Source organism: Amia ocellicauda, chromosome 1 (genome assembly GCF_036373705.1).
Source record: "Amia ocellicauda isolate fAmiCal2 chromosome 1, fAmiCal2.hap1, whole genome shotgun sequence".
Taxonomy (NCBI): domain Eukaryota; kingdom Metazoa; phylum Chordata; class Actinopteri; order Amiiformes; family Amiidae; genus Amia; species Amia ocellicauda.
In genome coordinates this window covers 59,723,928-59,747,088 of record NC_089850.1, presented here as the reverse complement: position 1 = coordinate 59,747,088, position 23,161 = coordinate 59,723,928, and the positions used below count along the sequence as shown (strand labels likewise).

Sequence of the window (23,161 nt, the reverse complement as noted above, 5' to 3'; positions counted from 1 at the left end):
GTCTAAAGTACCATTCTCCTGTGATGCCTAAGGCATAATCATATGCATACCGTACATTAGAGGCAACTCTAAGTTGTGAATAATCAGAAAATACTGGAATTGGAATGGGGATCATTGGAACCCCTTTCTTAGTGTCATGTGGAATGTGGGAACAAACCCAACATTTTGTTTTATTAAGGGCATTTGCATAGGTGCGTGTCATTTGGATAAATTTGTTATCTGTCCATGATTCAACTAAGGACAGGCAGATCAGTCCAAATACTGTAGTGTACACAGTCGTCTTCATGCTGGATTATCTCTTAGTACCTGTAGTGGGACAAAACCTTTACCAGTTAGGGGAATGTCTCTCAAAATTCAGGAATGAGAAAAGATAAAGGTTTAGTACACAGTTCTCCTGGATTATAATTTTTAACTTGTGACCAATGTTTCCATCTAGTACCTCCCTCCTGTCCATCAATACAGACCGAAGTGTCTGTAGAAAGAAGGACATTATGCGGTCCTGTTCATTTGGGCCTGAGCCCTGGTCTGCTTGGGATTATTTTACACATTACTTGTGAACCAACCTCAGGAAGTGTTGTTGGTATTTCCTCTTTGAGTTCCAAGTCTCTGAGGGACTGGAGATCACGTGCTTGTGTTCTAAGTTTTTTTAAGTGTGTACATAGCTGTGCCACATACTGTTTAAGATAAATCAATCAATGGGACCCCAGATGCCAGCAGGGAGTTGCATAGCTCTCCCTGTCATTAACTCATATGGAGAAAGTGAGTACTCCGATTAGGTGACGCTCTAAGTTTATACAGCACAGCGGGGAGTGCTACTGTCCATCCCTTGCCTGTAGTTAACAGGGCTTTTGCCAAACTTTCCTTCAGTGTCCGGTTAGTGCGCTCCACTAAGCCTGAACTCTGAGGGTGATAAGGTATATGAAATCGTTGTTTTACCCCTAGCAGTAAACATGCTTCCTTCATTACCTTACCGGTGAAATGAGTCCCTTGATCTGAGTCCATTTGACGGGGCACACCCCATCGAGGAATAACCTTAGTCGCTAGGACTCGTCCTGCAGTGGTGGCAGAGCAGTCCCTGCAGGGGAAAGCCTCAACCCATTTTGTAAAATGATCAATGATTACCAGGCAATAGGACTTCCCATGATATTTTGTCAGGGGTCCTGTAAAGTAAATTTGAATATTTTCCCATGGACCTCGAGGCTGGGGCTTATGTGATTTAGTGACTTTGATCGGTTTACCTGGGTTTACTTGTGCGCAAGGAATACACTGTTGACACCACTTCGCAGTGTCCCTGCCTATGCCAGGCCACCACCAGTGTTCACGCAATTGAGTTAACGTGGCCTTGCGAGCCATAAAACTTACCAAGGCAGCTTTTCAGACACATTTCCAAGTGCATGCTTTCTCGGTCCTGGGAGATCCCTCTCTCTTCAGAACTACTCCACCTTAGGTGTGTTGTTGCCATCACATAGATGTATTGGAATTTTGTTCAACTTATTTAACAAACTGTTGTTCTTAACTCTGTCTAAAGTACTCATAATGAGTTATCAATTAAATATGCCATGGCTTTCACTGAACTTTGTATATTTTTATGGAGACACATAATTCACTTATAAAACCTGTGATGTTTTGGGTATACATTCCTATGCATGGGGCTGGACTTTGAAAATAAAACAATATATACTGCTGCTTTAACATTTTAACTATTAAAAACAAACAGAACGGCACAAATATGTGGCTCTTTTAAATTGATTAATTGTATTACATTTGTACAGAATGTTAACCTCTTCTTAGGAACACCTCTTTCTGACTAATCAATTCATTCAGCAAATACATAAATTGAATGAGCTTCATTCCACCCGTGAAACCCTCACCTCATACATCCTGTCATCCAACAGAATCACAGTCATTCCTCGGTGCTTTGCCACCTGAACCCTGATCTTCATGCTCAGTGCTACTCCACTGTTACAAACACCTCGGCGGGGCAGATTCGCAGAGGGCTCAATTTAAAGCCGGGATAGAATAAGGGAAACATGCTGTCATTAAATCTGTCTGTAAAAGTGAAGATGGGTGTGTTGTCACTCGAGTCAGAGAAGGACACCTGTACCAGTCCAGCTGCACTCTGATCTTCTTGGGATTACTCCTCAGCATCAGTCTTGTCACGGGGGAGGATCCTGCGCTGTACACCCCATCCCACAGCCCCATAGTCCAAAACCCCCAGCCTGGGCACAGACAGATTTGACCTTTCCTCTTGATGAACTTTCTGACCACCCCCAAGACCCAGCAGCTTGTGTCTCCCACCTCCACGTCCCAGCGGTGTCTCCTGGAGGTGAATCCCTCCGAGCCCAGCACATACGCAACACTGTCGAACCTCTCAGGGTTGTCTGGAAGCTGCCCCCTCTCCCTGGTGTATCTCACGCTGGTTAGATCCTCAGACACGACGAGCCAGGGGGCGGCTGTACTGGGGTCCAGAGTTACAGGAGCTCAAATGAAAAGCAAACATCAAGATTAACTGTGTCCTCCAAAAAGCAGGATGTAGAATCTGCTTGGTGCTTTTCACACTGTAAGTACCAGAATGCCCCATAACCATGCTGTTACTGACACAGCTAGAACTACTAACACTTTGATCCTGCAGGTACTCCGAAAGCCACAGGGAGGCACTGCTGTGTGAAGATCTGTGGAGTCCCCAGCCAGCCCCACCACCTTCCTCCCCACTGACCCCCCAGTACTCACTGTATTGAACAATCCCCAGCATTTTCTCCCACACTGTGTACTTCAGAGAGCCCAGGTGCTTGGCCACATCTATCTGCGCTCCAGAAAGCCCCTCTGGATCCTGAGGCGTGCAGTGGACTGGTCTGCAGGGATATTCAGGAGTGTGATGGAAACTCACAGAAGTGTGCCACAGATTGGCAGTTGTGTTGTTGTGCAGCTACATTCACTTAGCTTACATTTTGCAATCAAGAGTGGCTCCTTTTCAAGATGCATTTTCTCGTTGTGCAGGTTTTACAATAATGGTGATATAAGTGACAGCAAGTGTCAGAATGACAGTATTAGTGTTAACATTAGAATTAGAGGTTACACTTTAAAATAATGGGCCCAGATTGCTAATTAATTAATATATGAAGACACATTAGTACCTCATACACTTCATCTGAGCTCTGATGTTAATCGTATGTGTAACAGGATTAGGGGTCATGTGATCAACATCCAAACTCAGGAAATGCATTGGTTATTTCTGGGGTATTCATATATTAATTATTTACAGATTACATGATTAATTACAGGAGCAAGCCTGTATTGATTAATCTGTGAGTAATCATATCCAGCACGCAATGATGATGCAACTGAGATTGTGTAGGGAGAAAAACAGAAACTGAGAAAACAATTAAAACAGCAAACAATGCTGGGGTAATGGAGGTCAGGGTGTAGATACCTACACATCGGGTTCTTGTACATCTTAAGAGCAACAGAAAGACAATGACATATGTTACTACTATATATATTTATAAGAGAGACAGATCACAATTATGGTTGTGCATATGCAGGGAATATGGTGTATGCAGAAAAAGCCCAGTTGATTGGCACTTCTATAACAATACACATACAATCAAATGCTAAAGTGTAACAATCTGTCAATATTAGTATTTGGACAAGGGTTAATATCTGCACTGCATTAACTCTTGTCACAAAGTTAAAACGTCTTCACCTGTAGAAGTGATGTCATCAGCTCTCAGGTCCTGTTTGATAGCTCTCATTGTGTCTGAAAGGGCTGTTATCTCTCTAGTAATGTTCTCCATCTTCTCCTTCATCCTCTGACTGCTGCGCTCCTCTTCCTCCCACAGAGCAGCTCTCCTGGTCGCCTCCTCACCTCGTAGAAACTGGTGCAACTTCTCGAACTCTTCCTCTATCTGGCTGTCCATTTGGGAGACCTGGCGCTGGGATGGGAAACGTGCAGTGAGTTCCTCAGGACATGTGGCTCTGCATTCTACATTGGAAGTGTCACAGTACAGGAAGGTTACCTTAATGTATTGCACTGCTTCCTCACAAGTTTCCTTTGCTTTATTTAAAGCTGTCAATTGGTCATGCAGGGTCTTCATGGCACTCTTGAGTTCCTCCTGGAATGAATGGCAATGAACACATCTTAACTCTTAGTGATTAATCAAGACTTATGATTCCCTTAAAAATGTCTTACTATTATTATTATTATTATTATTTATTGGCAGACGCCCTTATCCAGGGCGACTTACAACATAAGTGCAAACAAAGTGCAAAAATACAGTTAAGTAAAAGGCATCATTCATTACAATTTCAATTTAGCTAAAACACAGCAATTCTAAATAATACATTTTACAAATTCCAATTTACAATTTACACAAGTACAGTAAGTGAGGTCCTACATCCTGGAAGGTAAAAGCTAAGTGCTGTCAAGATGTAGGGTCACAGTCAAGGGCTACGGGAAAGGGAGCAAGGAGGAAAACAATCAAGTACTGTCGGAAAAGATGCGTCTTGAGTAAGTGCCGGAATGAGGTCAAGGACTCTGCTGTTTTGACTTCGGTGGGCAGGTTGTTCCACCATTTAGGGGCCAGGGATGAGAAGGAGTGGGCTCTGGAGGAAGGAGAGTGGAGAGGAGGCAGAGTTAGTCTTCTGGCGCTGGAGGAGCACAGTGGTCTGGAGGGGATTTATGGGGAGACGAGGGACTGAAAGTAGCTTGGTGCAGTGTGGTCGAGACAGCGTTAGGTGAGGGTCAATGTCTTGAACTGAATGCGTGCCGGTATAGGGAGCCAGTGGAGGGAACGGAGCAGTGGAGTAGCATGTGCGAATCGGGGCAGAGAGAATACCAGACGAGCCGCAGAGTTCTGGATGAGCTTGAGCGGGCGGGTAGTAGATGCAGGCAGGCCGGCCAGGAGGGAGTTGCAGTAGTCCAGGCGGGAGAGGACCAGTGAGTCAAGTAGTCGGTGAGGAAGGGACGGATCCGGCATATGTTACTCAGGAATAATCTACAGGTGCGTGTCAGTGTGGGGATGTGCTGGGTGTAGGAGAGCGCAGGATCGAGGGTGACTCCTAGATTTTTAGCGGAAGAAGAAGGAGAGAGTGTGGTGGATTCCAAGGGGATCGAGATGGGGAGATCAGCAGAAGGTGATGAAGAGTGGGGGAAAAACAGGAGATCCGATTTGGAGAGGTTGAGCTTGAGGTGGTGAGAGTGCATCCAGGCGGAAATAGCAGACAAACAGGAAGAGATGTGAGAGGGGATGAGAGGGTCGGAAGAGGGAAAAGACAGGAAGATCTGGGCATCATCAGCGTAGAAGTGGTAGGAGAAACCATGGGAAGCGATGAGGGGGCCCAGGGAGCGAGTGTATAGAGAGACCAGGACGGAGCCTTGGGGAACGCCTGTGAGGAGAGGTTGGGGGGTGGATGAGGAGCCTCGCCATGTCACTTGGTAGGACCAGTCACTGAGGTAGGAGGAGAACCAGGTGAGAGCAGTCCCCAAGATTCCAAGGTCAGCGAGGCAGGAGAGGAGGATGGAGTGATCAACGGTGTCAAATGCTGCGGAGAGGTCAAGGAGGATGAGGACGAAGGAGAGGGAGGCCGCCAGAGCACAGCTCAGGGAGTCAGTGACTGCCAGGAGAGCTGTCTCGGTGCACCGCCCGCTCGAGAGTCTTGGAGAGGAAGGGAAGTAGGGAGACAGGGCGGTAGTTCTGAGGAGAGGTGGCATCAAGGGTTGGTTTCTTGAGCAGTGGGATGACAGCAGCTTGTTTAAATGCAGAGGGGAAGCAGCCAGAGAGGAGGGAGGAGTTGAGGAGGGAGGAGATGAAGGGGAGAAGATCAGGAGCGGTTGCTTAGAAGAGGTGAGAAGGGAGAGGGTCCATGGCACACGTTGTGGGTTTGTGATGTAGGAGGAGAGCAGAAACTTCAGCATCTGACAGAGGCGAGAATGAAGAAAAGGAAGCTTGATTGGTGGGAGGTTTCGGTGTGATGGGAGATGAGGGTGGAGTATTGAAGAGCCTGCGGATGTCTGCAATCTTGGAGGAGAAGAAGGAGGCAAAATCATCAGCAGTGAGAGATGGGGGAGGAGGAGGGGGAGGAGGGGCAAGGAGGGAGGAGAAGGTGGAGAAGAGTTTGTGGGGGTTGTTGACAGTGGATTCAAAGAGTGATTGGAAGTAAGACTTCTTGGCTGAGGTGAGAGAGGACGAGAATGTGGACAGTAGAGAGCGGTAGAGTTCGAGGGCGGCTGGGAGTTTGGTCCTTTTCCACTTCTGTTCGGCGGCACGCAGACTAGTTCGGGTTGAGCGGAGAACAGCAGAGAGCCAAGGCTGAGGAGAGGAGGGACGGGCAGGACGAGACGTGAGATGACAGAGAGAGTCAAGGGAGGAGGTGAGGGAGGAGAACAAAGAGGAGGTAGCACAGTTGACAGATAGATGGGAAAAACAGTCAATGGAAGGTAAGAGAGTAAGGGCAGTGGAGGCAAGGGTGGAGGGGAAGACAGACCGGAGATTACGGAAGAAGGTGACAGAGGGAGTGGGTGGAATGGGGAGGGAGGGGAGGGAAAGGGAGAAGGAAATGAAGTGGTGGTCCGAGATGTCCATGGGTGTGATGGGGAATGTTGAAGGGGAGCAGCCTCTAGAGAAGATGAGGTCTAGATGGCGGCCAGCCCTGTGAGTGGGGGGAGACGGGGAGAGAGAGAAGTTAAAGGATTGAAGGAGAGGAAGAAATCCGGCACAGTGGGAAGGGTTGGAGAGGTGGATGTTGAAGTCTCCCAGGAGGATGGTAGGTGAGGACAGTGAGGGGAGGGAGGAGAGAAGAAAGTCGAGTTCATCCAGGAAGGAGGTGAGAGGACCAGGTGGAAGGTAGAGAACTAGAAGGAAGAGGTGAGAGGGAGAGGTGATTTCCACTGCATGGAATTCAAAGCTGTGGGTTGAGATAGAGGAGAGAGAGGGGGGGACAGAGAAGAGGAGAGAAGGGGAGAGCAGGAGCCCTGTTCCTCCTCCCCGCCCGGTAAGACGAGGGGAGTGGGACAGGACGAACAGAGAGGATAATGCAGGGGTGGTAGAGTTGTCTGGGGAGATCCATGTCTCGGTGAGAGCGAGGAAATCCAGAGACTGGTGGGAAGCGAAGGCGCAGATGAAGTGGGGCTTGTTGGAAGCTGAGTGGCAGTTCCACAGGCCCCCAGAGAGTGAAGTAGAGGAGAGGGAGGAGGAGGGGGGGAGAGGCAGAGAGATGAGGTTGGAGGGATTAGGGAAACAATGGTGCGCAGGTGCGCGCCAAGAGGGAGGAGATAGCAGGACGGGAATCTGAGAGATCGTCATGGTTGCCTGTTGTTGCTGTGCGGCGTCTCCTCGCAGTCTTCTCCTCGCTGGAGTCCCGCAGCTAGAGTCCCTGCCCTTTGTAGATGGGGCCCTTCGGAAGGGGGGCACTGAAGGCTGCTGGCGCTGACTGCTGCTGCAGAGGGGTGGGGGGCGGTTAAATACGACACCTGTAACTACTTAGGACAGAAACAGGATGGCCCTCCCTCCCACGCAGTACTGATAATACCTGTAGCCAGGAGGGGTTCGGGTAGTTCAAAAGACTGCCAAAGGTCCAGAATGTAAGTCCCTTTTTTTGTATTCATTAATATCATGCTTTACAGGAGTATTACATGTGCAGCCAGGGCAGCCCTATAGGCGGAATAGGCAAATGCTAGGGGCGCCATCCATCCATAGGGGCGCCCGAATGAGTGAAGAATTTTTTTTTTTTATGTAATGTTACGTTTGTTGCACTCAGTGCTTGTTATTGTGTGGAACCAAGTCACAGCAATTCCTGGTTATTAGCCAATAGGATGTGATGTATTAATATGGGATGTCCTGTATAGAGCTGCTGTTAGTTAGTCAGTCAGTGAGTTGACTGCGCGCAGATTCCCTGTCCGGCGTCTCTGCACACACTTTGTACTTGTCAAAAACACAACACGAACACAGCTATTCGCTTCTCCTGATTTCTATACATAAGCAGCTAAAACGTGCATCGTTTGTCGTGTGGACAGATGTCAACCTCACCTCTAAAATATAAAAGTGCGCACACGACCGGGGGGGGCACGGTGCCACAGCTTGTGTTCACCTAGGAACTCCTACATCAGCGGCGGACACAGCTGATTTCAATGCAGACGCGTGTTTCAGTAGCCACACATCCAGAGTTGTGCTCCTCAACCGTTTCAATTACAGACCCGCCGACACAGATCTGTGACTGACCAGCACCAGGAACCGCATCCAGTTTGCATATATAATGTTGCTTGATATGGGATTTTTCGCTGGTGATGTGTGGTTGTGAAGCAAAGATGTGTTTGAGTCCAAATCTGCCTGATTTCATGGAGATTTTGAGCTGTTTTTTTACTTCGAAATGATTTCAGGTCTGTTGTTAAAATCTTCTGGGGGACCCCCAGACCCCCACCCTGAATTACTCAATCATCTTCGCCCTCATTTTTCAAAACTAATTTTGTGCAATGCACAGTGGGACAAAGGGAAATGGTACAGACTTTAATCTAATGAGACACAAAATGCTTGAAAGTTTCTATTATGTTTATCTATATAACTACAGTAATCTTTAACAAATTAAAATGTAAGTGGTCTGAAACCGTTTTAATACAAATATATACATTTATTTAACCAATTCATTTTTGTACTTTGTGAAATTAATATACTAAATATAAGCAACAGGGTATATTACTAATTCACAGATTTAGTCCTGTCTGGACCTTGACTATACCTTGACCAAGAAATTTGGACCCTGACACAAAATAATTTACTAGCCCTGCTGTAGAACATTGCTACATTATGCATATTGCACTAAGGTGTCTGTAATATCGTTTTTTCATGCAATACTTTTTTTATACTGTATAATTCATTTTATGTCACTTGTTTCTATAATACTGTTTTTATACTGTTTGTGTGGGGTTTTTGTTTCTAAAATAAAGAAAATATCAAAGACATAAAGCTATGCAGTCTGTGTGAGTGTATGAACACAATGATCTGTGGTGGAACTGACTGCGATGCAAGGGGCACCAGTTAAAATCTTGCCTAGGGCACCAAATTGGTCAGGGCCAGCCCTGTGCGCAGCAACTGACATTATGCACTCATAGCAAAATCTGTGAGGCCAACGACATCCAGCTGGATAGTGAGTATGGGGCAAAAAGAGCAGGGGAGACGGAAGAGAAAGCAGGCAGCAGCGTCATTGTCGCAGAATATTGAACATATGTTCAAAAAGACTGCCAAACAGGGTAAGGTTGTTATATTTACTACCTAACCTAACAGTTGAGATGGCTAACGCTAACTACGTGCTAGCTAACAGTCGTCAACCCCACAGGAGCAGAAGGCAGCTAATGTTTTTACTCGTGTGTGTCTGTGTCTGTCAGGATTACGCAAAAACTACAAGACCGATTTTCACAAAACTCAGTGGAGGGGTGTAGCATGGGTCAAGGAAGAACACAGTAAATTCTGACCATTATCCATCCAGTGGAACTAGCTAGCTACAGTGACCGATTCGGAAGGTTTTTACCCTGAATATGTGTGATGTGTGTTCCTCTGTGTCGGCTCTCCATTCACGTGTGTGTGTGTGTATGTTTGGACTGAAAAAGGTGGAACATTATCATGGAAAGCAATTTGACAACATTGTAGTAAATATTTTCGGTGCATCAAAAAGCGTGATCGTTAAGATACCAGCAGACAAGCTAATCCAGCACAAATTAGTGCATAAAAAGTCACCAAAATGAAGTGTTTGAACCTCATAATTAAATACAAAATGAGGGGAAAAACTGCAAAAAGGTCCACTTTTTGAAAAAAGACCCCCCCTTCCACTAGGCTGGCTACGGGGCTGTAATAGCACAATAAATGGCCGCTTAATATCTGAATACAGACAAAGACAGTGCCAGACACACGCAGTTACACTGAACAATAGCTCGTAGTAATGTTAAACAAATGCTAAATAAATCACAGCCTACACAGTGTAACGCTTCTGATTGCAGACAAGGCGTGTCGAGTGCACTATGTTACTGGCTAAACTCACTAACAAACAGTCGCTGCTCTTCCTACAAAACAGGTGCAAGATGTACAATTTGTAGCTAAACAACAAACCACGTAAACAGTCAATGTAACTTAACTAAAAGAGGAAACGCGAGAGAAAAAGCGATACTTAGCTGTGGCGACTTGAGTGACTTCTCAGCTGGCTTGCCCGAGAGTCCAGTGGCAACGACTAGAATGGCAGAGTGTAATATATATACAGGGTGCTAATAAAATGAGTTAATTATGATCCTGTTTGTATGCATCCCAAATTTCATTGCACAGATTTCACTAGACTGAATAGGCTACCTAAATTAACTGACATATACTGTAAAAAGTGTTGTAACGATGTCAATAATAATAATAAAATAGTTAGACTTTACATTAATTATAGTGCTGTCTTTCTCTATCAAAACACATTTCCTACGAAGGATCCTCATCCATTTTCTAACTAGCCTAATACCAACTATCACAACATATCCAAGTCCCCTCAATCCAGTTCTTGTCTGTTCCCAACCTTATACTCCTGTGCTGCCTCCTGTATTGGCCATACTTCATGCTTCTGGTGTGTCTTTGAAACCTGGCACACCACGAAGATTGTCTCCCTGTCATCCAAACAGAACATCCTGAGTGTCTCCCCATGAAGACGGCATTCGGCCTGGACCCCTGCTGGAGCTGCCTGGCTTCTCTGCTTTAAGTAAGACTCAGACACCTTCTTCAACGCCAGGCTGAGAGCGGGCGTCTCCTCGCCACAGTCTCTCCCTGCAGACCGGACATTTGCCGGCCTTGGTCTCCCACCATTAATGCAGGCAAGCTTTGCAGAAGCTGTGGCTGCACAGCAACACGACGGGCTCCTTGTTGATCTCACAGCACACAGGACAGGAGAGCTCCACTTCCAGATCAGATCTGGCTGCCATTCCTTCACAGCATTCACAAGCCTGTCCTGGTCCCAGTAAAAACTCAGTCAACTCCCTGCTATTACACCCGCAGCTACCAGAATCCCTCCCTCTGGAGAGAATAGCTGTGCCTGTGCACACAGTGTACACACAGTTACATATTTAGCTGTTGTCAGCAGTGTTACGTTTTACTGGCTGCAGAAAACAGCCTGAGAAAATAAGAAAAAGTCAACAATCCTCCGTCCTGCCAGACATGCCTGCTGTTCATTACAACAGCTTTCTCTACGAGTCAGACCCTTTCAGATTGTGGTTTGGGATGCTTTATATTAAGCATCGATGAGTAGGCCTGTTTGACTTACCAGTGTATTACAAATTATAGCAAGCTACCTTGGTTTTGCAAGTTCTTAGTAAATGTCTGAAGAAATAGAAGCAATCCTTAAGAAGTTAAAAACCAGTGTAACAGTGGTAAACCTGCCTGGTAGAGCACGCACATGCATCTTGACCCCAAGCACAGTGAGGAAGCTGGATTGTGAGACAAAGAAGGCTCATGGGGCCACAGTTGGAGAATTAAAGGACAATAAGATGCTCCCATCTACAATTAGATGTCACCTCCCTGTCAATAAACTATTTGTTAGGGTTACCAGAAGAAAGCCTTTATTGAGAGCAACCGAAAAATGTAAGGGCCTAGAGTTTAACGGCATTGATACTTGGATTAGCACCAGGCGATATATTCAGAGGACAATAGAGCTCTTGGGCCACGCACATCAGCAGCTACAGAGAATGGGGGATCACGGACTCAGACTCTGTCTGTTGGGGCATATGCGTGATATTGAAGGGAAATGAGTGGCTCTGTTCCCTATTTTAATAGTTTTTATATGTATGTTCACATTTAAGAATATACTTGAGAAATGAACTGCATATATTAGTAGGACAGAGTAGATGTGGTGCCAAGTATTGTAACACTGATTGGACGGAGTTTATTTTATTCTTTGGTAGAATTTGGAACTATACTTTGGATACATAGGGTTAATGGAGTGATTACTTATTTGTATTATTTTTATTATTATTATTATTATTAGTAGTAGTAGTAGTAGTAGTAGTAGTAGTAGTAGTAGTAGTAGTAGTAGTATTGGTGTGAAATTGAGTTATGGTTGGATATCTTTATTATCTTTGGTTGTTTTGATTTTTTAAACTTTGGTCCAAACACTGAAATATCCCCTTTTCATCATTGTAGAATTGTATATTTGTTTTTTGCTAACATTTTAGCATAATGTACATTATGTGCCTTTTTTTTTAAAGAAAGAACTGAAAAGGGCTAAAAATAAGACAAGCGACTCCACTGAGAATCAATGTATTTCCTTTTTCAATGGTCTCGCCCTTCTGATATCTGCATAATTTGCTGGATTTAAGTTGTTTTTTGTTTGTTTGTTTAAAAGTTTAGCATAATGGACATTGTTTAGTGTACAAAAGAGAGCAAAACTGTGTAGGCTTGAAAAAAACTGTGATACCTCACCATGAATATCAGTGAAATTGAACATTTATGTTCTAAAACCCACCATTTTTTCTTTGAATATGAATATAGTTATTGCAACATGTGTCCATGTGTTTTGGCAGAAAATAAATGGAGAAAAGGAGAAGTAGTACAAGCATATTCTAGACACAAACAAGTCACAGTTGTACTTCCCGCATTGCACTTTTTACCCTTTTTAGGTAAGTCTACTGCATTTTCTGTACATTTAATGTTAAATAAATAGTGCAAAATAATGTTGATGTGTTATAGAAGTACTTTTTCGGACTGTGTTGTGTAATTTAGTAATGAAATGGCAATGCATCAGATTTTATTTATAATTTAAATGTTTGTAATTTGGCATGCCCATGCCATAATGAAGTTCTGCTTCAGATGATGACTGTCCTGGCCACGGTGTTTGTTTCTCTGCAATGTTGTGAGACCCTCGATTCTGAATAAGAAGCCTTTAAAACAGGGGTTACTACCCCAGTCCTGGAGAACCCCTACCCTGCTGGTTTCTGTTCTAGCCGAGCTCTGAATTACTTAATTGAACACTTCATTTAAATAATTTCCTTTTAATTATGTTAAACAGTAGGGCTTTTAAGGAACCAACTTTTTATCAGAGAAGGGGACAACAGTTGGTGCGATTATTCGCAAATGGAAGAAACACAAAATAACTGTCAGTCTCCCTCGGTCTGGGGCTTCATGCAAGATCTCACCTCGTGGAGTTTCTATGATCATGAGAACGGTGAGGAATCAGCCCAGAACTACACGGGAGGATCTTGTTAATGATCTCAAGGCAGCTGGGACCATAGTCACCAAGAAAACAATTGGTTACACTCTATGCCGTGAAGGACTGAAATCCTGCAGCGCAAGAAAGCACATGTACAGGCCCGTCTGAAGTTTGCCAATGAACATCTGAATGATTCAGAGGAGAACTGGGTGAAAGTGTTGTGGTCAGATGAGACCAAAATCGAGCTCTTTGGCATCAACTCAACTCGCCGTGTTTGGAGGAGGAGGAATGACCCCAAGAACACCATCCCCACCGTGAAACATGGAGGTGGAAACATTATGCTTTGGGGGTGTTTTTCTGCTAATTGCCAAACGTCAGCCTCGAAACCTTAATGACTTGGAGAGGATCTGCAAAGAGGAGTGGGACAAAATCCCTCCTGAGATGTGTGCAAACCTGATGGCCAACTACAAAAACGTCTGACCTCTGTGATTGCCAACAAGGGTTTTGCCACCAAGTACTAAGTCGAAGGGGTCAAATACTTATTTCCCTCATTAACATGCAAATCAATTTATAACTTTTTTGAAATGCATTTTTCTGGATTTTGTTGTTGTTATTCTGTCTCTCACTGTTAAAATACACCTACCATTAAAATTATAGACTGATCATTTCTTTGTCAGTGGGCAAACGTACAAAATCAGCAGGGGATCAAATACTTTTTTCCTTCATTGTACATCATAATTCGGACCCAAAAAATACCAGTGATGATGATGAAGATGAAGATGCAGACTGTTCGCTTTTATAATGTTGCCATAGAGTGGTCGGAAGTCAGATAGAGAGCAATGGCGGACAGACATGTTCCAATGGAAGTTAAAACTTAATAGTTTCCATATTGTATTTTGTTTGTTTTTATTCTGGAAAATTTAGAGACACATCTACTCGCTCACACGGTATCTATAGATAAAGGGAGGTGTTAAATTAAGTCCTACATTTTACTGTATTGCATCAATCAACACAGAAAACATCAGCCTAAACAAACCAGCATGCAGACCTGTATGTCTTCCAACAGACTACAACGAGTCATTACAGAGAGATTTATTGGCATATTAATTGATTGAGCAAAAATAATATCATGCAAATAAGCAAAACCAATATTACACTTCTGTGGCCACTAAAGCAGCAGTTGCTGCTGATGGTGCCTACTGAATACTTATCCTCAGGAGCCCAGTCAGCGAGAGTGGCAGCAAGACTAATTTGCTGGTTAAGATGCTGAGTCATATTGTGGATTTTGAGGGTGAGTCTGTGTGTTTCTTATCCAGCAGGAAAGGCCATCTTTGAAGATCACCAACAGACCATGACTGCCCCCTCTGTCGTCAACTCCAATGACATGATGATGATGATGATGATGACACCGACCCCAGCCCCGGGGGGGCCTCAGTTCAGCAATCTCTCTCAATGGCAATCAATGCCTAACCCTGCTGTCGGCCAGGCCCAAGATAAACTGAGGAGGTTCTTGAAAGGAGAGCCAAAAGCCCTAGGAGTAAGACATCTATATCTCCCTGTCATAGCCACCTTCTTTCCTTCTCTCTCTCTCTCTCTCTCTCTCTCTCTCATGCTCTCTCTGTAATTTGGCCTTCCTTTATCATCCTCTGTTCTAATTCCTAAAGCCCCTTCCACACTGAAATACCAACAAAATGCTTTGATGCATCCCCATTCACACTGTCTTTGAATACCTGCAAAATGCTGGCATATACCCTTACACAGACAAAACAGAGGATGCTGGCAAGAGCATTGTAGCCTTGGGAACAAGATGCTACAGATGCATGTGGATTCGGGACAGAAGATATGGATACATATTCTATACGTATTTGAAAAGTTCAATAATTTGCCTATTTTACCAGTTTCCTTCCATTGTGTTTACTGGGCTATTGGTTCTGACCAGGGCACCAGTTCAGCTCGTACTCACTAACCAAGAACAAACAGTCAGGAGGGAAATGCAAACGATACGACAATGTAGGTGCTTTTTCGCGCTATGACCAGGTCATCAGGCTGTATGGTTGTGTGTTTTTGCTGTGTGGTCACTGGACCTAGGGCTCACAGATAATTTGAACCTGTGAACCCAGTTTGAGACTCATCTCTCGGTTCATGGTCACATAACGAGAGGCATTGTGTGGGGGTCTTGACACACTGCAGCAAACTTAAATCAACAAAAAAAAGAGAAAAAATCAATCTGCAATTGATTGATTGCTCAGAACAACTTATTTTATTTTTCATTTTTTTGCCTTAAAATCAAATGAAATAACTCGAAACAAACTACCATCGTGGTGCGTCATATGCCTGCAATCCTAACCCTGTTCCATTCATACAGACACATTTCCGCAAAATTGCTAACATTTAGACTAGGTCCTGAGGTGGAAAAATCCTGGTGTCAAAATGCCGGCATAGACCCCTTCACATAGACCTTGCCGGCAACATCCGGTACTCTAGGTCCTGCAACTAGAAAATGACCATCTACCCTCTTTCTCAAACTACCCACACTGCTTTAACAGGTTCCTGTAGGGCTGACATGCTATACATCTGCTAAAAATATTAGTGGGATGCAAACTGTGTTTTTATCACAGGATGACTAATTGCTGCACACATATAGCCCTTTCTTTATACTTCATTACTTTTTGTATAATCACTTTTAATTATATACATATTTTGAAACTTGTTTTTATATATTTTGCACTTATTTTGACACGATTTGATTTATCACTATCACAAAGTGAGTTTGGTTATTTTGGGCACGTCTTTGTGTGAACCAAGAAAACACCTGCAGTTAGTTAGTTGATTTAGAACCCGTTAACAACCTTTAAACCAAAGAGTGAAAAACATTTGTGGTTGGATAACTGGGGGAAAAGGGTGGGGGATCTCTGCCTTTTTAGGAGAGAAGAGAGCACACGTAAGGCAGAATGGTGAGAACGGGGAGACTTGAAGCAGAGCTTGTGGAGTGGATAGGCAATGAACTATGGCAAGCCAAATTGTCATTTAGAGATACCTCAAAATACAATTCAAGATATATTAAATTGAATTGCAGATATCTTGAATTGCATTTGAGATATCTCAAATTCAATTCGAGATATCTTCAAATAGAGTTAATTTGAAATATCTCAAATGCAATTTGAGATATCTGCAATTCAATAAACCTGTCTTTTAAACTTGTAACTTGGTACTGTCTGTCCCTGGGTTGTGCTGGTTGCTGGGTTTACATCCCACTGTCATAATTTTAGAACCTGTGAACGTGGAAAGGTTAGTAGGTTGTAGACAGGTGTCTTGGGTCCTAGTGCCCTTAACCACTGGCGTAGTTGCCTACAGATACTTTGCTGAGTGTGTCCCATGACACTCATCACATTTTTATACATAGTAAAATGAGGCACACAATTTGAAAGATGTTCTGGGTTTGTAATGTTTGGTAAAGTGGTGCTGAAGCTGTATTGTCTTGTGGGAATCAGTCCATGCTGGTGTTTAATGTTGTAGAACTGTCTCGGAAATAAGTGGAGAAGTCGTCGAGATAAAGCAAACAGAACTTTAATCAAGCCGGCTTGGAAGCGCCATGTCAGGAATAATTCCTTCAGTGAGACTTAATGCTTACAAACATGAGTGCAGCTTTATAGGGAAATGACGTAACATCTTATGGCCGTTCATCCAATTAGAAGATACAGGTCCGGATCCGTTTTACGATCTGTCCTCCCGTGAAGAGGTAATGGAACCAAAAAGCAGATGTCCGTCTTTGATGTGCACTAGGAAGATGAGATCCCACGGTCGTCATTTACCTAGTGTCATTCGCTCAGTAACAGAAACAATTCCTGCCTATCTAGAGAAACGATTAAGTCATAAACAAATTCTCAGCAGACAGCTGTAGGCTATTTCGGCACTGTGTAATCTTTCATTACTGACAGGAGTTTCTAACAAATCAACCTTGTTGACCCTTTACTTGTCCTGCTAAATCTAATCTGCTCAGTATGTATACAAACTACTTCTAATGCTAGTATTAATATAAAACATTATATCATTATCACAAAACATTTTCTTCAACTTCCTATACAGAGTCTTCAAATGTTAATACAGGCCAGTCACCCCACATCCCCATTTAAGAACAAACACAAAGTCCATCCATCTTTGAAACCGCTTATCCTGGTGAGGGTCACAGAGCCGATCCCGGCAGGCATAGTGTGCAAGGCAGGAATACACCCAGGACAGGACGCCAGTCTTCACACTCAAAGGCAGGCTGCTGTGTCACTGGCCTTACCCTTCTCTTGTTTTTTTCACAGGTTGTTCAGATCATGACTGCATTAACAGTTGTGCTGATTGGTGTAGTCCAGCTAGCAATGTCCTACATTGTTATAACAACTGGATTCCCATTCTGGGGAGCTGTCTTTGTAAGCATCTTCTTCTATCATTTTATATGCATTTTGAAATACTGCAAGAGATGTATGGGACACCAAATGTAAAACCGTGTAAATCTTTTTTCACAGATTTAATCTTGTGTTTGTCCAGATTGAGTAAATTAAGCAGTTTTTCCATCAATTTATAAATATATATATTTTTAAATCTTAAGTTTTGTTTGACGAAATATTTAGCTAAATCATAAAATGGAAAACTAAACTAAACATTTATTTAAAAGCTATATATTTAGTGACTTTTAAGAGATTTAAGAGATTTAAGATTTAAGTTAAATATTAATTTCAAACTTAAATGTTTAGTTTGCAAAGCACATATTTAGTATGTAGCTAAATATTTAGTTAAACAATCCATATTTATTGATTTATGTATTTATTTATTTATTTCAAATCTGAGATTTAGCATTAAGTAAGGATTTTTTTTTTTTTTAAGTATAAATGTGGGGGAAATGGCTTAATTATTTGCAAAGCGTTAGAAGAATGCTTTGTTAAATGTGTCTAATATCCTGGGTCCTCATGGCACATTGAAAATCAGTAATGGCTTGGCTGATTACATCTTAAAATAAATAAATAAAACTCACATATCTCTCCTATCAGTACATCATCTCTGGCTCCCTCTCTGTGGCTGCAAACCAGAACCCTTGCTCACACTTGGTAAGCTCAGCACTGATCTATTGTAGAATTAAAACAGGGAAGTTTTCATCATCTCACTAGTGTAGTGTGTCATGAAATGCAAGGGTACTACCAATTATTCAACTTTTTGGGTAGAAAAAAAATACAAATTCTTGACATCTGTGACTCCCATCAGATATCTTACTTGATTATTTTGTACTTTTTTCAGATCAAGGGAGCCATTGCCATGAACATTATCAGTAGCATTGTGGCTTCCACAGGAATAATCCTCTATGCCGTAGATGTGACTATACCATCACCTAATTCAACAATTCAAAACAGCACATTACAGGTAAATTGAGCACTTAATTTGCTGCCCAAACACAGAAACATGAAACTAAACAAAATAGTCAAAGACTCAGGTTTCCATGAACTTGGTGTGGTAGACTTTCTAGAATGAATCTTTTGCCCATAAACACTGGAATGTCTTTGCATGAATAGTAAACAATGACTGGTGAAAAGGACTATCACTAGAGAACCGTTTCACAGACATAAATGTCCTGCATGGTTGTTGCATTTTGTTGCATTTTGTTGCATGTCGCACGTGGCTCTGCCACTGACAGTGGTGTCTTCATTTTCTCATCATATTCTTTTTTCACACTACAGAATTGTATATACATGTAGTGTAAACCTTTCATACACATTGAAACATACATATAGCAGTATCGTGTAGTTTCGGCTTCTTAACAATTCAGTAGCTTTGGACAAATAATGGTTTACTAAAAACTGTTAGGATTTCAATGTGTGTGTTTTCAGGAGGTCACTTATAATACGGTTCTAACTTATTTACAACGTGTAGTATATATCCTTCCTTACATTATCAGAAACACTGAAACTGAAACACTCAGTATGTAAAATTAGTATAACTGCTGCTTTTGTTGTCTGTTGTGTGTGACAGTACTTGTCCCAGGTGGTGAGTGGCATTATGCTGGTCCTCTCTCTGCTGGAGTTGTGTATCTCTATCTCCATCTCTGCTTTCGGCTGCATAGCGACCTGCAATCAGTTGCCCGTGGTGAGACTGCAGTGTCAACTGCAAAACACTCACCACACACATCAAACACCTGAGTATTTTACAACAAATTGTATGATTTGTTAGGAAGGTTCAGGGAACTTGTTTGGTTTGATCTGCTGGTTGATATATATATATATATATATATATATATATATATATATATATATATATATATATATATATATATACAGTGGGGGAAAAAAGTATTTGATCCCCTGCTGATTTTGTACATTTGTCCACTGACAAAGAAATGATCAGTCTATAATTTTAATGGTAGGTGTATTTTAACAGTGAGATACAGAATAACAACAACAAAATCCAGAAAAACGCATTTCAAAAAAGTTATAAATTGATTTGCATGTTAATGAGGGAAATAAGTATTTGACCCCTTCGACTTAGTACTTGGTGGCAAAACCCTTGTTGGCAACCACAGAGGTCAGACGTTTTTGTAGTTGGCCATCAGGTTTGCACACATCTCAGGAGGGATTTTGTCCCACTCCTCTTTGCAGATCCTCTGCAAGTCATTAAGGTTTCGAGGCTGACGTTTGGCAACTCGAACCTTCAGCTCCCTCCACAGATTTTCTATGGGATTAAGGTCTGGAGACTGGCTAGGCCACTCCAGGACCTTAATGTGCTTCTTCTTGAGCCACTCCTTTGTTGCCTTGGCTGTGTGTTTTGGGTCATTGTCATGCTGGAATACCCATCTACGACCCATTTTCAATGCCCTGGCTGAGGGAAGGAGGTTCTCACCCAAGATTTGACAGTACATGGCCCCGTCCATCGTCCCTTTGATGCGGTGCAGTTGTCCTGTCCCCTTAGCAGAAAAACACCCCCAAAGCATAATGTTTCCACCTCCATGTTTGACGGTGGGGATGGTGTTCATGGGGTCATTCCTCCTCCTCCAAACACGGCGAGTTGAGTTGATGCCAAAGAGCTCGATTTTGGTCTCATCTGACCACAACACTTTCACCCAGTTCTCCTCTGAATCATTCAGATGTTCATTGGTAAACTTCAGACAGGCCTGTACATGTGCTTTCTTGAGCAGGGGGACCTTGCGGGCGCTGCAGGATTTCAGTCCTTCACGGCGTAGTGTATTACCAATTGTTTTCTTGGTGACTATGGTCCCAGCTGCCTTGAGATCATTAACAAGATCCTCCCGTGTAGTTCTGGGCTGATTCCTCACCGTTCTCATGATCATTGAAACTCCACGAGGTGAGATCTTGCATGGAGCCCCAGACCGAGGGAGACAGTTATTTTGTGTTTCTTCCATTTGCGAATAATCGCACCAACTGTTGTCACCTTCTCACCAAGCTGCTTAGTGATGGTCTTGTAGCCCATTCCAGTCTACAATCTTGTCCCTGACATCCTTGGACAGCTCTTTGGTCTTGGCCATGGTGGAGAGTTTGGAATCTGATTGATTGATTGCTTCTGTAGACAGGTGTCTTTTATACAGGTAACGAGTTGAGATTAGGAGCACTCCCTTTAAGAGAGAGCTCCTAATCTCAGCTCGTTACCTGTATAAAAGACACCTGGGAGCCAGAAATCTTGCTGATTGATAGGGGATCAAATACTTATTTCCCTCATTAACATGCAAATCAATTTATAACTTTTTTGAAATGCGTTTTTCTGGATTTTTTTGTTGTTATTCTGTCTCTCACTGTTAAAATACACCTACCATTAAAATTATATACTGATAATTTCTTTGTCAGTGGGCAAATGTACAAAATCAGCAGGGGATCAAATACTTTTTTCCCTCACTGTATATACACTCACCCAAAGGATTATTAGGAACACCTGTTCAATTTCTCATTAATGCAATTATCTAACCAACCAATCACATGGCAGTTGCTTCAATGCATTTAGGGGTGTGGTCCTGGTCAAGACAATCTCCTGAACTCCAAACTGAATGTCTGAATGGGAAAGAAAGGTGATTTAAGCAATTTTGAGCGTGGCATGGTTGTTGGTGCCAGACGGGCCGGTCTGAGTATTTCACAATCTGCACAGTTACTGGGATTTTCACGCACAACCATTTCTAGGGTTTACAAAGAATGGTGTGAAAAGGGAAAAACATCCAGTATGCGGCCCCCACAGTCACCAGATCTCAACCCAATAGAGCATCTTTGGGATGTGGTGGAACGGGAGCTTCGTGCCCTGGATGTGCATCCCACAAATCTCCATCAACTGCAAAATGCTATCCTATCAATATGGGCCAACATTTCTAAAGAATGCTTTCAGCACCTTGTTGAATCAATGCATGCCACGTAGAATTAAGGCAGTTCTGAAGACGAAAGGGGGTCAAACACAGTATTAGTATGGTGTTCCTAATAATCCTTTAGGTGAGTGTATATATATATATATATATATATATATATATATATATATATATATATATATATACATATATATCTTAATTATATATCTGATTATTTAATCATCTGAAAAAATAATGTAATTAAAAAATTTACAACATGCCAGTGAGTGATTAATATGTTATAGTGAATTTTAAACTGAGATTTAAATTGCAATGACTGAATACAGCAGCGGGTTAAAAGATAATATATTTTTCTACTATGATGGTAATTATATTTCTACCAGGCAATTCTACCTGTTACTAATGCTGTCATATGTCTGTCTCATGTGTGTTCTTGTGTTTTTCAGTCCATAGTCATTGTTCAGCAAGTCTCCACCAACCAACTACCTCTGGCTCCTGTGCAAAACCGGGCCCCTATGCCTCTGCCCCAACCTCGCTTCGAGGGCCCCACAGATCTGGAGTCAAACTACGTAACCCCACTGCCATATAACAAAACACAGGAAATATATACTGATGTGATCTAGCTTTGTGTTCCTCCTGAAGTTCATTACACTCCCTTTTCACAGACTATGGTAGAGTGCACTTCCATTTTTTCATGTTCCCCATCACATCACACATCTGCAATTGTGCTGAGAACACAAGAAAAGCACAGGATCTTGAATTATCTTATTTTTCTTTTTTTGTATATATTACTTCTATCTTCATATGATTACTGTTTATAACTGTGTGTATAATGGAAATTAGTGTGCATTGACTACTGTATATTGTAATCAGTAGAATATTTTTATTATAAAGATTGTTTGGGGAAATATGTATAGAGTTATTCTCTTTGGGCTTCTTCGATTCAGCACAAGCAGTATAAAGGTTGTGTATTTGTGGGTGTTTGTAATTTAGGTATTTAGTGAGAACATAACTGCCTGGAGTTACGCTGACCAGTGTTGCAGTTTCAAACCACTAGCACACTAATGTCACAAATCACAAACTACAACAGTTAAACACTCAGGCATATTTTAATTGTATTTTTAAAGATTATGCATATAGTAATATTTTCTATTTCTATTATGCTTATGGTAATGTCACTTACTAACACCTACCATTAAAATTATAGACTGATCATTTCTTTGTCAGTGGGCAAACGTACAAAATCAGCAGGGGATCAAATACTTTTTTCCCTCACTGTACACTTTGCGTTCCGGCACCTTCTGATTGACAAATTAAGCACTGCTCATATGCCTTGCTTTCAAAGGTGAAGACAGAATAAAAATATTCTTCCTGAAACCCAAAGACCCAAAGTGGAGCGGTCAGTCATCAGTCAGTGAGCCAAGTACCAGGCAGCACACATTCAACTCTGTGGTAACAACAATACTTTATATTATCTCTTTTCCTGTATCTTAACTGTCCTCTCATTCTAGTTTAATCCTTGTGTTGCGATCAAGAAAGAAAGTTCTTTATATAAAGTGTTCTATCTCATCCTCCCTGTGTCACACACCTTATCGCAATTTACCTAGGGAAGTTCTTTGTACAAAATGTTCCAGAATCCATCCTCCCACCTCCCATGGCTGACCTTATCAA

General features: G+C 42.5%; 1 protein-coding gene and 1 pseudogene across 1 annotated transcript; one reads left to right on the top strand and one right to left on the bottom strand.

The window, feature by feature from the left end:
* Positions 1–1,951: 1,951 nt before the first annotated feature.
* Positions 1,952–10,936, bottom strand: LOC136759407 (E3 ubiquitin-protein ligase TRIM39-like; annotated as a pseudogene).
* Positions 10,937–14,477: 3,541 nt separating this feature from the next.
* On the top strand, positions 14,478–22,954 carry LOC136763639 (membrane-spanning 4-domains subfamily A member 4A). The gene is made up of 6 exons (XM_066717913.1): positions 14,478–14,692; positions 17,466–17,573; positions 18,192–18,248; positions 18,436–18,558; positions 19,165–19,278; positions 21,937–22,954. Exons 1-6 carry the CDS (start codon positions 14,507–14,509, stop codon positions 22,111–22,113), a joined length of 765 nt encoding a protein of 254 aa, XP_066574010.1. The 5' UTR covers positions 14,478–14,506; the 3' UTR covers positions 22,114–22,954.
* Positions 22,955–23,161: the final 207 nt, after the last annotated feature.